This window comes from Vidua chalybeata, chromosome 22 (genome assembly GCF_026979565.1).
Source record: "Vidua chalybeata isolate OUT-0048 chromosome 22, bVidCha1 merged haplotype, whole genome shotgun sequence".
Lineage (NCBI taxonomy): Eukaryota > Metazoa > Chordata > Aves > Passeriformes > Viduidae > Vidua > Vidua chalybeata.
In genome coordinates, this window is record NC_071551.1 from 777510 (window position 1) to 794137 (window position 16628).

A 16628-nucleotide genomic window follows, 5' to 3' on the forward strand; every position below is an offset into this window, starting at 1 on the left:
CCCTTAAACATCTGTTCCTAACACTCAAGGATAAAAGGCACCTAAAATTCCTTCAAGTCAGGTTTGGGTCACGTGGCCTCCCATCCTCTGATGGGAAGAAGATCTAAAGATTTCATGACTGAGATTTATTCAACAAGGGGGAGCTGAGAGCAAACTCAGCTGGAGACACAGATAGGACCAATTTAGAGCCACACTCATGCTCTTGGCATGACTTTTATTTCTCTCAGATGTCTAAATCTATAAAAAATAGAAGCTGTCCAAAAATGAGATTGCAATGATTTAACAAAAGGCTGAGTGCAAAAATTGATCACTTCATGGTCTTATCTTTCCTTTTCTCAAAGGAAAAGCATCAAGAACAGCATCATCTGCATATGGGGGTCAGATCTACACTGAGGAGGGGCAGCACATCCCTGTCCTTTGTCTCCAGGGGTAGAAAAAATGGGTTAGTGTGTCACAAAATTAAAGAAAATTCAAAATCCAAAACAGTACATAGGCAAAAAATTTAAGACAAATTGACTCAGAAGCAGAGAGCAGAGCCTGTGGCATTTGGTTTCACACTCTCTGTTGAGGTTCAGGACTCTGAGGGTGCTGCAGGTAGGTTGAAAGTGCAAAGACTGGACAATAAGCAAGAAAAAGTGAAAGAGGAGAGGTGTCACAAAGTTTGAATCTGTTTGTGGCATTCATGAAAGAAATCTGTGGATACTTCAGCTCTCTAAATACTGTTCTCATGGACTCATAGAATTGGGAATCATAGAATCACAGAATCGCAGGATGGTTTGGGTTGAAAGGGGCCTTAAAGATAATTTTAAATACCATCTATGATCTTTTTCTGCTGTGAGAAAATACCTCCTGATATTTGTGTTTGTTTCCTTTCCTCCCAAAGGGACATTCTGCGAGTCGGGGTCACTTTAGCAGGACACCAGAAGAAAATTCTGAATAGTATCCAGGTGATGAGAGCACAGATGAACCAAATCCAGTCTGTGGAGGTTTGATAGCTGCCTGTCCTCCTGCTCCTCCTCCTCGAGGCCCTGCTCCCCTTTGCCCCTGTATGTCCAAGCTCCAGTTCCTGAGTGTTCTGCATGGACCAGAGACAGGCAGCTGCTCTGAGGATCACGGCAGCAGGAGGGAACACCCTGTCCTCAACAATGAGAAGTCGCCAAGAGCTTCTAGAATTTAAGCAATGGAAAAAGGGAACAAAAAAAAGGACAACTATTTTGAAAAAAAAAACAAACTAACTACAAAATATTTTTAAATAATAGTAAAGCAATTGCATTCTTGAAAAGGGCTCCAAGACCAATGGGAGTCTCCAAAGGAAGAGAAAAGAGCAGCTTCATGTTTCCTCTTGCACAAGGCTGCTGCAGCTGGACCCAGGCACCTCTGGAGCAGTGGGACTTCTCCAGGAAGAGGAATGCAAGGAAAGGCCACAAGAAGCACATCTCTTCCTCCCGTGGGCTCTGGGAACGCTATGAGCCAGGCCCTTCCCCAGAGCCCCTGTGAGCAGATCCAACGGGGAGAGCTGAAGCTCTTTGGTGCTGTGAAACCAAGTGCATCTCAGAAACTGATGGACTCCTTCAAAAGCTGAAGACTTTTTTTTAAAAAAAAAAAAAAAAAAAACAAAAACACAACAAATAAACTAAGGCTAGAGGAAGCTGTTTCCGACAAATGAGAAGGAATCTGTAATGCCTGGGGGGGTGGGGATGGGGAAAACCAATCCTTTTTACATCTCTTATTTTCTCTTGTCATGGAACAGTTTTGTGAGTGACAGTTTCCTAAGGGTCCGTCCATCCACCCTGCAATGGCATCATGTCTCATACATATCATTGCTCAAGACTTTTAGTGATGTCCTTTCTAGATGCCAATGATCTTTTCCCAAGAAGACTTCCCAAGTACAGTATGTAGTAGTTTTTGATTACAAATGCTGACGTGTACCTTTATTTTTCGGTTGTCATTGTTGGGAGATTTGTCCTTTTACATTGTTTTGTTAACACCAGTTTGTGAGTTTGGGGTTGGAAATTTTCGGTTGGTTGGGGGTTTGGTTTTTTTAATGAAAAAGAAATGACATCTCCAAGCATCATATCATCCAAGAACTTAAATCCCTTCTCTGTGGAAGGAAAATTTGCAGCTTATTGACCATATTCCAGGAGAAAAAGGTTTTTTATATGCACATTTCCTCCCATTTGCTTATTTGTTCTTTCCAATTGGTCATGGCACAGATGTTTGTGGCTGTTGGGCTTCCAGGTGTTTGCCAAAGTAAAATGGCCACCAGCTCAACTCGGGGGTGAGCAGCATCACAGGGGGGTTGGGAGGGAAATGTGGGAGGGTGGATGGGTTTTGTGAGGGAATGATGACTCCACAGCTGGCTTCAGAGCCCTTTGGAAGTGTCTGGCTGCTGAGGAAGGTGTTGGATTGGTGCATGGGAAAGGCAGGGCAAGCCCAGTCCTCTCAGAGGAGCTCGTGGCACAGAATTTTGGAGTGGGGATTGTGTTATCTCCAGGTGGGGATGGGTCCCTGCAGGTGCCAGGCTGTGCAGATGGGCTCTGTGCCTTGGGGACCCTGTCTCTTCATTGGGTGATGCAGCTTCAGGCTCAGCCCCTACGTCAAAGAGAGCCCGGGACAGCAAAAGCTCCAATCCCAGCTCTTCGGAGGCAGAATGCTGTGGGTGAAGCTGAATGGTCAATCAATGGGTTTGTAAATAACTGCAAAAAAATTCTTTAGTTACTGACCAGGTCTTTGGGATGTGTGAATGCCACCAGCTAAGTGCAGGGAGGTGCAGATGAGAATCTGGTTGTTCTCTGTGCCCAGCACCACCTTGCATCCTTTGAAGCATTCCACACGTGGCATTTTCCCAACCATCTTCTGGTCATGGCCTCAGGACTGGTGTTCACAAGCCCTTGTCTGCCACTGCCATGTCATTCCTGGGCTCCTCCTCTTGTTTTTGGCAGCAAGGAGTGTTGAAGGCACGTTCACTGGGAGCTGCCTGGCTGTATTTTCCAGGAGCTGACTCCAAGAGGAAGTGTGTCTGCTGTGGATGAAAATCCCAAGCTGTCTAGACCTCTGTGGCCAGACACCATCTCCCCAGACTGCTTGTAAAATATGAAGTCCTTTATTAAATACTTCTAGCATTTTCTACTGCCAGACCAGATCCAACAACAAAGCCCTTGCGAGTGGCATCAGAGCAGTCCCTGCAGTCAAGACTTCTCTCCTGAGCTCTTGCCCTGTCCCAGGGTTTGGTGCTCCAGCAGCAGGGGCTTTCAGTGGAGGAATTGTCCCTGCAACCCCTGTTAATCCAAAACCTCTAGTGCAGTGTTGTGTACTTGTGTTTGCATCCAGCCCAGCCCTGGGTTTGCAGCTCTGGACTTGCCTGTAGTGATGGCAACTAGGAGGTGTGTGCTGGGTGCCAGGGTCCTGTCCTGAGCTCAGTGCCCACAGGGCATCCATCCCCTGTGACAGCCCCGGCACGGCTGGCAGGGGGCACAGAGTGGTGTGGAGCGAGGGGCGGTGGGCTGTAGGCATGGGGTGTGCAGGTGGTACCTGGATGGGCAGCTCTGCCCTAAATCCAGCCTGGTTTAGCCTGTGTATCCAAAGGGATACCTGGAATGCCTTCGCATCCAAAAAGCTCTTGCTCCTGGTCAGGTGATGGGCTCAGTTTTGAAAGGACATAAAATATGGAGTTGACTAAACCACAGGAAGTGTTTGCAGAGGGCACACAGGGAAACCAGGAGCTCCCAGGTGTGCCCAGTCCCAGAGTGGCGTGGGAGCCTCCCCTGGTGTGTCTGTCCCAAATTGTGGCTGCTGTGCTTTGACAAGGAGCACTTGTCACTGTGTCCCAAAGGCATGTGAAGCTCTCTGATGGCAGAGCAAGGTGAGGGCAGGATGGTGCTGTGCCAGCTGTCCAGCCACAGCCAGGAGTGACCTCATGCCCCAGAGCTCTGCCAGGAGAGCTCTGCCTACAAAACTCAGCAGTAGATTCCTGTGGGGCAGCCATGTGGAAGGAGCACATGATGCCCCTCACTTGTCCTCCCCAGACAATTCCTGACTGTTCTCTGCCACCCCCTACATTCCTGCAGACACTAAGGAGGAACAATGCTCGGGCAGCCTCCCTACAGAGGCACCAAGCCTTGGAAGGGCACTTCAGGTCTTCATCTGGAGACATTTTGTCTCAATGCACTGAATCTCCTCGCTGGCTGCTTCAGACACATCTACCTGCCAGACCCAGCCACTGTGAAGGACAGGCCCCAGTGCTACAGCCCCCAGAGCTGTGGCAGCCGTCTGCAAGACAGAGAAAGCCCGTCCTTGTCTCTTCTTCTGACTAAAAATCACACGGTGGTGGTGGTACTAAAAGTAACACCTTCCCATCTGTTTATAGCAGACATGGCTGTGACATCTGTGTTTGGCTGTGTAGGACTAATGGAGAGCTGGACTAAAATAGGCATAGTCCAGAAAACACTGCAGTTTTCTGCATCCTTCAGCTCTCCTGGGAGCACGAGGAACCGAGTTCCTGTCAAGTGCTTTGGTTGTAAACGCCTCTGGCACATGCTGCAGAGTGAGGGCAGAGGCACTGGAGTGACAATAACATATTTATTTCATGGGGCTCCAATGTACTGCTATGAAATGGGAGTCTAATGGAAAACTTGGCGTGTTCCAAGGGGAAAAGGCACTTGCTAACATTGACACTGTGAAATGCTGTTGTGCATGTGCATGTGTGCATGTGTGGGTACGTAACAAAAATCATCACATGGAGCTTTTCAGGCAGCTTGTTGCAATTTTCACATTTCCTCTTTACCTTTCAAGCTACCTCCCAGCCCTTCCCTTCTCCCATTCCCACTTCCTGCTGAGGATCAGCCTGTGGAGGGCATTTGGTGGGAATGCTGAGCAGGTTGGATGTTCTCAGTTGGTTGGATGGTGATAAGTTCAAATCTTGCAGAGCATCACAGGGCAGAGCAGAGGAAGCAAAGCATATGTGGACAGTAAAAAGATAAAATATGTTTTGTAGGTCACGTCCAGCTGTTGCCACCAGCCCATTTGCTGGAATTACAGCCCAGGGGTGTGAAGGAGAAAGGATGAATATACCTGTAAGACACAGCACTATCATGAGGAATCACTTGTCCTAGTAGCTGTGGGGACACAAAATAGGGCACTGTGAGCTGCACATCCCTTTGCTAAAGGATCTGCTCTCCTCCCCAGTAAACCCTCAGAACTGCCTTTCATGAATTAGTGGGGTTTTGTGCTTTGCAGCAGCTGAGGAGCTCCTTCTCTCCCTAACATCCTCACTGCCGAGCAGCAGCTTCCAAAGGCAGCAATCCGTGTTGGGGCTCCCATGTGATCCAGATAAACGTGGGTGTCCCAGGGTTTCCCACTGCTGCAGGGCTCTTTTAGTGCTCTAATCCCAGGGTGGACTGGGATCCATCCCATGGCTCCACTGCAGTTGTACAGCAGGGTCAGCTCATGGGCACCACGCCAGGGTGAGAGAGAGCCACGTGCAGGGCAGGGGCTGGAGGACCTGGGGACACAGCAGAGCTTCATCCTTGTGAGCTCTGCCTTGCAAGATCAGCCTCACAGGGACTGCTGGCTCCTGACAGCCCTTTCCCCAAACCAGGATCCTGCTCTCTTCTCTGGCTAATGAGCACTACCTAGAGCTGCTCCCTCCTGGCCTGGCCGGAGCTGAGGAGAGGGACCTTCATCAGCATCAGCTGCTGGCCGGACTACAGGGCTTTTCCCACACCCCCTGAAGCTGTTCTTGGAATTTGGCTTAAAGGAAAGGTTCTTTCCCAGGAATCATCACCCTGGCTGTGGATTAGCAGTGGCCTGTAGAGAGAACCTCTTGGAGGGTTTGAGCAGCTGAGGAAACTTCTTGTTATATTTGCCAGGCTGATTTATATTAATCCTGGAGTCAGGGCTTGCACTCTGCTGCATCGTTAACAGTTGTATTCTCTGATGATGCAATAAATCTGGGATTGCCTTGGATATACAACAGAGTACTGGAAGTGTCACTGCTGTCTGGTTTGGTTTAGTGGAGTTTATTGTTTTAATGTAAATCATCTTCTTTCCTGCATGTCTAACTCGAGGCTGATTTAATGTAGGTCTTTTTCCATCCTCAAAAATGTTACATATTTGCAAGTTCTTCACATACAGGATTCAACTTTTTTTATCTACAGTCACGTTTTGGCCTTTTTTATTTAAACTTGTTCAGGACGTCTTTGCTTCTTGGAATTCTTTGCCCTTCCCAGGACACAACCTTGGCCTGTGTTTGCTTCCATATGTGTTCCAATCTTCCACTGCTCTCCTAGAAAACTCCCTGCACTCTCCAAATATTTCCTGGAATTTACCTCCTTACTGTCCCTGTGTAAACTCCTGCCAACTCCATTGACAAATGTTATTTGCAGAAATTTGGGACTGGAAGCAAGAAGTCCTCTCTCCCCACAAATCTTTTCCTGAATCTGCATTCCTGCTCTCTTAAAACTCATTCAACAGTATCTCTCCCATTTTTCTCCTTCTTAAATTCTGCAAGAAATTCCTCTGTGAGCTCTGCAGGAGTGCAGCAGCAGTGCCACTCCGTCTCCTTGTCTGATTCCACTGGGACATCCCAGTGCCCCCATTGCCACCCCTGCAAACAAACCACAACTCAGCCTTGCGTGCCTCATTTTTTATCAGGAACTCCGTTTTGCCTTCATGAAAAAAAGAACAACAAACACTTGGCTGATCCATTTCCAGCTCCTTTGTTCCAGTAAACTTCAGGAATTTTTCACTTGCCTCAACTGTAGCTTCAACTTCTACCTCTGGGGTCGGTCTGGAGCTTCTGTACAGATGTCATGCCATATCCTTTGCCATAAATTTTGTCTTTAAGAGCCAAACAGCTGTGTTAAGAAAAACTAATGAAAGGGGTTCAAGGAGGAGTCCTGCCCATGGCAGGGAGTTGGAACAAGATGATCTTTAAGGTCCTTTCCAACCCAAACCATCCCAGGATTCCATGAGGGCTGGGGGAAGTGCGTTACTCTACCTGAGGATGAAGCTGGCAGTCAAATCCCCCTTTTCCCCAAACTGCCTTTGGTCTGCACTTCCAGCTCACTGACTCCAGGCTGAGTGGGCTGGGCTGGGAGAAGGAAGTTGATAAAATCACCAGTCTGGGACAGATGGTGTGGCAAACCCACAGCCTGGCTTGGCCTTTGCTGGTGGAGAATAAATGTGAAATCTCTGATTGCTGTCAAATATTGGCATTCAGGAGCCTTCACACAACGTTATGAGCCAGTGAAATTTTGATGTGCTGGCTCTGCTAATGCTGGAGGTGCTTTTGTTCTCCTCCACTCCAAAGGGATACACTGAAATGAAGAAATAAATGTACAGATAGGTGCAGCCAGATCAGGGCTTCTGTAACAGCCAGAAGTCTGTGGGAGGTATAAAAGATAAACAGATTTTGGTTTTTGGTTCTGACAGAGGTAAACCACAATGATAAAAATTTCATGTCCTTAAATCAGGAAAGATGTGAAAAAAGTGAGAAAGCAGCAGTCAGTGTTTCTGACAGTGACATCTCCAAGGCAGGGGAAGCAGAATATTCCTTGGCATAGAGCACAGTGGTTGGAGGGTGGAACTCATGGCTGGAACATGGATATCCACCACTAGATGGATTGATAGGAAAAGGAGAGGTGACTTTAAGCTAAAGGAGGGTAAGTTTAGATTGGATTTTAGGAAGAAATTCTTCCCTGTGAGGGTGGGGAGGCCCTGGCACAGGGTGCCCAGAGAAGCTGTGGCTGCCCCTGGATCCCTGGAATTGTCCAAGGCCAGGCTGGACAGGGCTTGGAGCAACCTGGGATAGTGGAAGTTGTCCCTGCCCATGGCAAGGTGTGGGACTGGATGGGCTTTAAGGTCCTTTCCAAACCAAAATGTTCTGGTATTCAAAAGGTGACTGGACAAACTTTTAAAAGACTAATTTTGACACAAAAATACCTCTTCCAGTTTCTCTGGGTCACGGATGCCTGGGGGCACAGGATGTATAACAGGATTCCTGCAAAAATTCTTTTATTCAATCGTATTCTTGGGACTGACACATTCTACATCTCTTAAAAGCCCAAACAGTCCATCAAGCATCTTCGATTTTCCATTTTCACTCTTTCTGGGGAAGGATTTCTGTGTGGAGCCAGAGGGCTTCCCGTGTCAGAGGAAACCACTTACTTCCTCCTCCCAATTTCTTGTGTATCCCAAGGCATCCCTGGGGCTCAGGGATGCAGTGGGACATCAGTGCCTCAAACAACTGGAAAAGCACAAAAAGAGAGATTGACTGGGTGATCCATCATGTGTTGGATGTGGAAGCTCTCTGTGGAAGCATTCTTACCTCAAACCTTCTTTCATGACCTGGTGTCATGAAAAAAGTGCTTTAGGAGTGCTGGGTATGAGAGATCCCTGTCCTTCCTTTCCTCTGCTCTAGAGAGGTTTTGGACAGTGAGATTTGTCCCTCTGCATTGGCTGGCTCTGCCTTGTGACCTGCTGGTTGTTTGGGAATCTGACCACGAGTCCAAATGCATGTATCAGAGCTGCCTCAAAAGTTAAAATGCAGGAAAGGAGACTGGGACAAGCTTCTAAAATGGGCAAAAATCTCTTGGTGCAATGGAGCAATTCAGGGCTGGGCTGGGGGAGTGCAGGGAAGTCGTAGAGGGGTCCCAGAGCAGGCATTGAGTGTTGAGGGCTCCAGGATAAGATGTAGGCAGGGATTAAGTGCAAGGTTTGGTTTTGAGTGCTGTCCCAGCTCTGAAGATTAATTTGTTCTTTATGTCTTGGGGACAACTTAGATCCAGACATTAAAACCCTTCATTGCTCAGTCTGCCTTCACTGCACAAGTGAAAAGGTCTTTGGCATGGGCAGGGATTTTTATCCCTCTGCAGAGCAGCCCAGGAATGCGGGAGAAGGGTCAGACTGGAGCTGAAGGGTCTCTGACTGTGTATTCCTGGCCCTTACAGACCCTTGTGAGCTGTAGGGGCCAGGGAAGGGACAGGTCTGGTGCACCAGTGTTTCTTGCTTGGCCCCACCTGGGCTCTGGTCTCCAGGAGGAATGGATGGATTTATGAGCTCTCTCATGGTTCTTTTTTCCTCTAAAAATCCCAGCTTCTGTGTCTAGGATCCCGGTAGCATTAGGATCATAGGAAAATCCCTGCTTTTAGTGAAGGACAGTCCAGCCCTCGTGTGAGGTGGCCAAGGTTCAGGGCTGTGGGTTTCATGTTGGCCATTCTCTGAAGTACAGAGAAACAAAGTTCAGATTGCAGGAGTTCCCAAAATCCTCCAGGGTTCTGGAGTGAGGACTTGCTCAAGGTGAGGCTGTCAGGTGTGGCTGGGTCCCTCAGGTCTGTAGAAGCACTCACCATCCATCCTTCAAGCTCCAGAGTTTTCTTTCAAGCTGTTCAACAGTGGAGGCAAGTGAGATAGCCCAGCTCTCCCTGCCCAGGATCGGCCATGGGCAGAGGGACAGAAAAGTGTGGCCATTCCTGTCCAATCCAAGAGTGGGATCTGAGCAGTGAAAAGCCTGGTTTAAGCAGGGGAGGAAGGAAAGCCTCCTTGGAGGGTGAGAGAGTTGGAGACACTAAGAAGGAGCTGCAGTCTGTGGATGCCCTGATAAGGAGAGCAATCCCTGGTGCCAGCCTGTGGATCACTCCTGGATCACCCAGGTTCTCCTGCCTGGGTCCTGGCTTTACTTCTTCCCTCTTCAGGATGATCCTCCAGGACCCGACATCACAGCACATCCCCTGCCATCCTGCTGGAGATGGAGGGGGAGAAATCAAGGATCAGAGATGGGGACTTGCATCTGCTTCTTCTTTTGTGGATCCACAGCCCCTGCATTGGAGATTTCTGTTGGGTGCCCTCCTCCAATGACTTCTCTATTCATTTTTCAGCCTGTGACTCTTGCATCCTTTTGTCATTGCTTGTTCTCCATCTTCAGCTCTCTCTCTCTGTTGTTTCTCTGCCCTCTCTCCCCTCCCCAGTATGGAAGGGCTGGATGGTTTGTTCAGGTTTGGGCCATCGCCAGGGGTTCCCTTCCTTGGAGCTGGCTCAGCACATCCCTGCAGTTTAGCTCTGTTTAGCTACATCTCTTCCCATTACAAAATCCTCCCTTTGCCTCCCTTTCTTTCTGGAAGCATCCACCTCACATCCCAGATCTCCCTGGATAAAGCAGTAGAAAGTTGTATGATCTGGTGTGTCAGGATCCCTGGCCGGTGTTCCCTAGGACAGTTCAGGGAAAGGCTCCAGCCCTGCCTCTTGCCACAAGAGAAGGAGCACATCCATCGGCCTTAGAACACAATTTGTATTTCCAGGTTTGCTTTGGAAGGGTTTTGCTGACCTTGTGTCACTCCCTGCCATGCTGTTTCAATTGATGTGAACTCAGTCAGCCCAGGGAGTGCTTTGAGGCCCTGGTTTAAGTTTGGGGAGCCTGGGGGTGTTCCAGCCCCTGAAGCCAGAGCTGAGGAGTCACAGTTCTTGCTGGATAAATGAGCCTGGTGCTTCCAAGCATGTCCCAAATAAAGGCAGGACCCTTCTCTCTTCCCCAGGCTGTGGTCTGAGAGCATTGGAGAGCAGGAAATAGGAGTTTGGGAGCTCAGAGATCTCTCAGGATGAGCTGGGCACAGGTATCCAAACACCCTTCCCATGCCATCATCTACCCATGGGCTTCTGAGGAACTGAAGAGCCAATGTAGCTGTCTGTGCTCCCCTTCCAAAAGACTCCTTGCAGGGAAGATTTTTTCCTAGCTCAGATACCAAATCCCAAGAAGGTCCCAGAGGGAAGGGAGGGGTGACAGTGAGGTGGCAGGTGGCAGTGAGGTAGCAGGGGAGATGTGGCAGGGAATTGTCCATCAGGGCATTGACTCCTGTGATCTGCTCATGGGGTCCTCCCACAGGACATGATGTGACAGCATCTGTTGGGAAATGTCCGTCCCTGGAAGATTTGTGGAGGAGCTGCTGATGGCACAGGGAAGGTTTGCAGGGAGAGGAGGCTTTGCCAGGCTCTGACCTCGTGGTCACGGCTCTGGAAGGAAGTGCAGAGTGGGATGGGGAAATGGGTGAGTCCTTCAGCCACCTGAAGAGTGGTCAACAGTGAGTGTCAACAGTGTCCTGTCCTCCCCTGCCACCAGTCCCAGGATCCATCAGCTGGGCTCCAGGGTGTCCCCAGCCCTGGCTTCCTGCTCTTTCTGTGTGTTGGCCATGACCCTGAGGACAACAGAACACTTTTCATGATAGTATTTGTATTTTTTTTAATTGTGAATGGGGAGATCATGTGCAGGTCCTTGTTACACAGGGATGTGTCTTCCATTCAGCCCAGGGCTTCCCTGGCTTTGTCAGATGTCTTTCGATGTTACTGAGAATAAATAAATAAAGAAATAAAGAAATAAATCAGATGTATTTATAAAGGAAACAGAAACCTGCTGCTCCAATGCCTTTGTAGGAGTATTTTTAACAAAACATTTTTTCAAAATAAATGTGAATTGTAAAGTTTGAAGCATTTGCTTGTGGCTTTTCTTTCTAGGTGCTTTTCCAACTGTTCCCCTTCCCAATAATCCTGCTTGGGTGTAAATATGAAGGTAAAGAAACAAGAGAGATATTGATTACTTAAAAGGGAGAAAACATGCCCATAACTTGTTTAGTGCCTGGTAAATGACTGCAAGATAAACAGATACCATTGTTACCCTGCTTAAACCATTTAATCTGAATAATTAACCCTCAAGTGTAGCAAAAATTACCCACCCTGTTTGTCAGTGAATTGTTCTTTAGTTAAAATATGCTGCAAATTTATATGTGCACGTGCTTGAGTATTTTAACTTAGAACTTCAGTGATGATCTTCCTTTCCTTCATTATTTATGGAGGTATCAATGCCCAATGGATTGACAAGCAATTGTAAAGAGGAGAAGGAAATTCAAGGCATTTCAGTGTCTAAGCAACCAACCCCCAGCTTGAACTCTGTGTTGGGAGTAAATCACAGCTGTTTTAATGGGAATCTTGATCCCTTGACAATTCTGTGTGTAAAAACAAAACAAAACAAAACAAAAAAAAACAAAACAAAAAATTTAAAAAGGAGAATTACATATATAAGGGATTATTGTAAATGAGTGAAAAGATCAAGTCCTATGGAAATTAATTTGATTTTATTTTAATTACTATGCACAAATTCTTCTCTGCAGTGATCTTTCAACCCTGAAAGAGCCCCCATCAAGAGAACAAGGTGTAGCTCAGATGATTGATATAAATAATGCAGTGAACAGTCTGCACAGACCATTGGCTGTCATAATCCAACATTCAGCTGCAATAAAGAGTTTGACTCATAGGAAGAGAACATCAATAATTTAGTTTATAGTCACAGATCCGTGTGTCTGGTTCTGTCACCCTCCTACTTCTTTTCTGAAGGGAAAAGGAATTTCTGTGTGGATTTGTCAGGAGAAGCTTGGGTTTGATTTTGCAATTGAGGCAAATATTTCTGCGGTTGTAAGACACTTCTGTACAGCGGGAGCTGGAGGTCCTCCTGGATCTCTGGGCCAGGGCCTGAACCTGCCAGCTCTTATCTCTGCTCAGGGTCAGCCCACACAGCCCCGAAATGTCAGCAGGAAGGACGGATGGGAAGCCTTGGCCTGAAACCAGTGAGCCCAGCAAGGCTTTTATTTGGTTGTGAACCAGCCCCAGTCCTTCTGGCACCACACAGCTGCCTGCAGCTGAGCAGGGCATACATTTTTCCTTTTTCATGGGGTTCTGGAAAGGCCCTAAAGGTGTCTGGGGAGGGAGGGAGCCTTATTTCCTGCAGGGACAGTTCTTCCCAAGAGCCTTTGGTGAGCAGCAAGGGGTACAAGTCATAGGAGCAGGAGGAGTGGGAAAAAAGGATCCCTGAGAGGGACCAGGTCGTTCTGACCTGTAGGGAAGTGGGTGCAGCTGGTGTTTGCCCATTCTGACACTGACCCCGAGTCCACAAGCAGAACAAGCACAGAGGAGGGTCTAGGAAGGCAATAAAGGCACTCATTGCCTTACATTAAATTAAAGCTCACCTCCCACCCTACTGGCCACTTCAGTTTATGAGGGAACAGTGTTGTCTTCATCTGGAGTAAGACTTGATCTCTGTTGGAAATCTGTTGAACAGATGATGGGGTCAGGATCAGCTCCCAAGGACTTCTCTGGGCACACCTGAAATGCTTCCCAAGGAAGCCACATATTCAGCAGTAGTGGTGCCAGGTTGGCCTGGGGCAGGCAATTCCTCCTGGCTCTCCCTTTGGACCATGAGCCCTCTCAGATCCCCATTTCTCCTCCCAGCCCTAGGTGAGCACCTGGTCACTCCCTCTCCCCAGGTGCCTTTGTAATGTCCAGTGCTGCGAGGCCCTGCACACCTTCCTCCAACTGCACCGAGTGGGGAAAGAACCTGCAAACAATTCAGGGAGGCTCCTGAGCCCAGAACCATTTGGCAAACCTGACAGAAGTGACACTTCGCAGGATATTCTGGGAGGTGGAACACTTGTACTCAAAGCTGGTAATAAAAACAGAGCAATGGATCTTTCATGTAGCTACAGGCAAAATATCTGGCACAGAGATCAAGGGGTGTTTGGACAAAGCTCTTGGGCACAGGGTGGGATCATTGGCTTGTCTTGTGCAGGATCAGGAGCTGGGCTCTGTGATCCTTGTGGGTCCATCCCAGCTCTGAAGATTCCATGATTCTGTGGTTCTATGACACTGGGGAGGGGATTTGCTGCTGTCCAAATGTGAAACTGGTCTTGCCTGGGCTGTTTCCAGGCTGTTTCCAGACTCTTTCCTTGCTCTCAGAGCAAACTGTTTAAAAAGGAATTTCAGCTGGATGGGTCTGGTGTAAAAACTTTAACTTCCCAAGCTACAAGCTTTTCCTTTCCTGTTCCAGGAAGGGAAGGTGCCAGCACAGTGCTGCTCTGGCCCCTACCATCCATTCCCCCAGTAACTGATCTGCTTTGAAAAGAGTGCCAACAGCAGCCCCAAATCTGCCCCCCCCCAAGCTCCTCTGCTACACCCCAGGAAGACACAGCAGTGAGTGCTGAGTAGTTGAGAATTCCCTCCCATCACACTGATGCAAGGCAGGCAGAACTCAGCGGGAATCAGTGGAAAAACGCTGAGAGAAAACTGCTGTGTCACCAGAATCTATCCTGGGAGTGCAGGGCTGCAATCCCCAGACGTTATGGAGACCTAAAGAGTGAATTTGAAAGGGATCTGGCTCTAGGTCTCAGCAATCCCTGCTTGAGACCCACAGGTGAGCTCAGGCCCCAAGGGGCTAAGTCATGATCCCCAAAACTGTGCAGTCTTTTGAGCACCCAGATTTCTGCCCAGGAGAGCCTTGATTTGCCAGACTTCATCTCCACTCAGTACGAAGCCTGGTGGCCACTGCTGGGGTCACTTTTACCTTTCATAACCAAGTCCCCCCTGAGGGTCAGCCTTCAGTTTGGAGTGGTTTTCCTGTACTCCCAACTGAGTTCCCAGGCACGGGGATCTGGTGATGACTTTTCTCTCACCTGCAAGGCCAGCAGTGAACCCTTGAGTGCTGTTATTTGTGCTGAGATGTGGAATCACAGAATAACCACAGAATCAGAGAATGCCAGACTGGTTTGGGCTGGAAAGGAACTTCAAAGTCCATCTTGTTTCACTCCCTGCCATGACCATCCACTGTCCCAGGTTAGTCCAAGCCCCGTCCAGCCTGGCCTTGGACACTTCCAGGACTGGGGCAGCCACCACCTCCCTGGGCACCTCTCTCAGTGCTTTCCCAGCTCCACAGTTCCCTGAAAAGATCCCAACAATGCTCCTGGTAGGTTTCCCAGGCCCCCTCTGCCCCAGCTGCTGTGGTCGATGCTCGCTGTGACATCAATTCCTGCCAGGCCAAGGTTTTCACAGCCTCATTCAGGGTCCTCTCTGTGCAAAAGGAAGTGTGAGAGGTCAGTTGCATTTTGGAACTCTTGGCTCTGAAGTTACACCAATATCTGCAGTTCCGGGTAGCAGAAACGATTTCCCCTTTGCTGCAGATGCATCATCCTGACTGAATATTTTATGTTTGCTTACCCATTTCACTCCTGTGGGTTTGCATGGAATATTTCTCTCTGATTTCATGTCAGCATTCCTTTAATTTACTGCTGAAAGTAACGATTCCTGTGTTGTTTGGCCGATAAATATCCTTTCTCGTGTGTTTGTGTCTTACATTGCCTTAGACCCTGCATGAAATTTTAATTTCTCTTTGCTTAGCTCTGGGTTTGCTTTCTCCCTCAGCACAATGCAGTGAAGCCTTTGTAGCTCTGCTCGTTCACAGAGCATTGATGTTGACTTCCCATGCAATTTCCTGCTTGTTTATGTTCCTCTGCCAGTTTTTTTCCTTATCTGGTGCAAGTCAGATCTGTGAAAGAAAATATGTCTGCCTTTTTGGAATGTGCTGGTGTCATAAATGTATAAAATCTGATATTTTGAGGCACTGCTTCTATTGTGCTTTCTTTCCTTGGCTTTTTCTGGTCTGCAGACTCCTGTATAATAGTTGATTTTCCAATGATTATTAGATACAGGGCATCTTTCTTAAGGCAGTTTATCCATTGTCTGCAGTGTTCCTTCTTTGCATATTTATCTCCCCGCTTGAATATTTTCTCATTTGTTTTTCACAGTTTTGACACTTCTGTGCTGCACGGAGTCCCAGACTGGTTTGGGTTGGAAGGGATCTTAAGGATCACTTAAGGATCCCTGCCATGGCAGGGACACCTTCCACTGTCCCAGGCTGCTCCAAGCCCTGTTCAGCCTGGCCTTGGACACTGCCAGGGATCCAGGGGCAGCCACAGCTGCTCTGGGCACCTCTGCCAGGGCCTGCCCACCCTCAGAGGAATAGGAATTCCTTTCTAACATCCAATATTTTCATGTTTTCTCCTGTTGCCTCTGGGTCTGCCCTCCTTTATCCTGTGCTCACCCACCTCCATCATCCCCCTGCCACCAAGAGAAGTCACTGAGAGCCTCAATTCTTCTCATCAAGACTTTTTTATCTTTTATTCTTTGCTTTCAGGGCATTCAGCAGCCAAACCAAATACAAGGAGCATCTTGGCTCATTGTTGGGCCATTTCCACCACGAGCTCAGCCTTTTTGTGCTGTTTTTGTTCAGGGACAGACCAAGAGCACGTGAATTCCCTACAGCCTCCAGCAGCCTTAGGAGCTGTAACTACTTTCCGATGCAGTTTTGGTGGCAAAACACGATGAAAGCTTTGACTCCCCAGGTCTTCCCAGGCATATTTGCAAGGGAATCTGCAATTTCTTGCTCCTGAAGATGAATTCCCACATGTTCCCAGGCATCCCAGTGCTGTGAGAGCAGGGCAGTCGTGGCTTTGTGCAGGTGAGTCTGGGAGCCCCAGTGGGGACATCCTCCCCTCCCTGGGGCTGCAGCACCCCCCCAGAAATGGCCCTCTCCCAACTCCAACCAGAGATTCTGAGGCTTCATTCCTTGGCTATCAGCCTTCACATAAATAGAGATAAATATTATTCTTTAGAGGGACTCAAATGAAGAATTGTAGTGTTCTACCAAACCACCTCCTTCCACACTATCACTGAATATTAGCACTGAATTTGGACTTTTTTACTTGGTTTTCTTTAAATTCCTAGCCAGGTTCTTTCACAGCTCTTACTATTATTACTTT

At 48.2% G+C, this 16628-nt stretch overlaps 1 protein-coding gene across 2 annotated transcripts in view; it reads left to right on the forward strand.

Annotated features, from left to right (window-relative positions):
* EPHB2 (EPH receptor B2) overlaps nucleotides 1-2164 on the forward strand; it is a 127819-nt gene extending 125655 nt beyond the window's left edge. For both annotated transcript variants that reach the window (XM_053963153.1, XM_053963155.1), the window contains exon 16: nucleotides 884-2164. In XM_053963153.1, the coding sequence (XP_053819128.1) occupies nucleotides 884-992 (109 nt within the window). In that variant the 3' untranslated portion in view covers nucleotides 993-2164. The remainder of the gene's footprint in view (nucleotides 1-883) is intronic.
* The last annotated feature ends 14464 nt before the right edge of the window (nucleotides 2165-16628 follow it).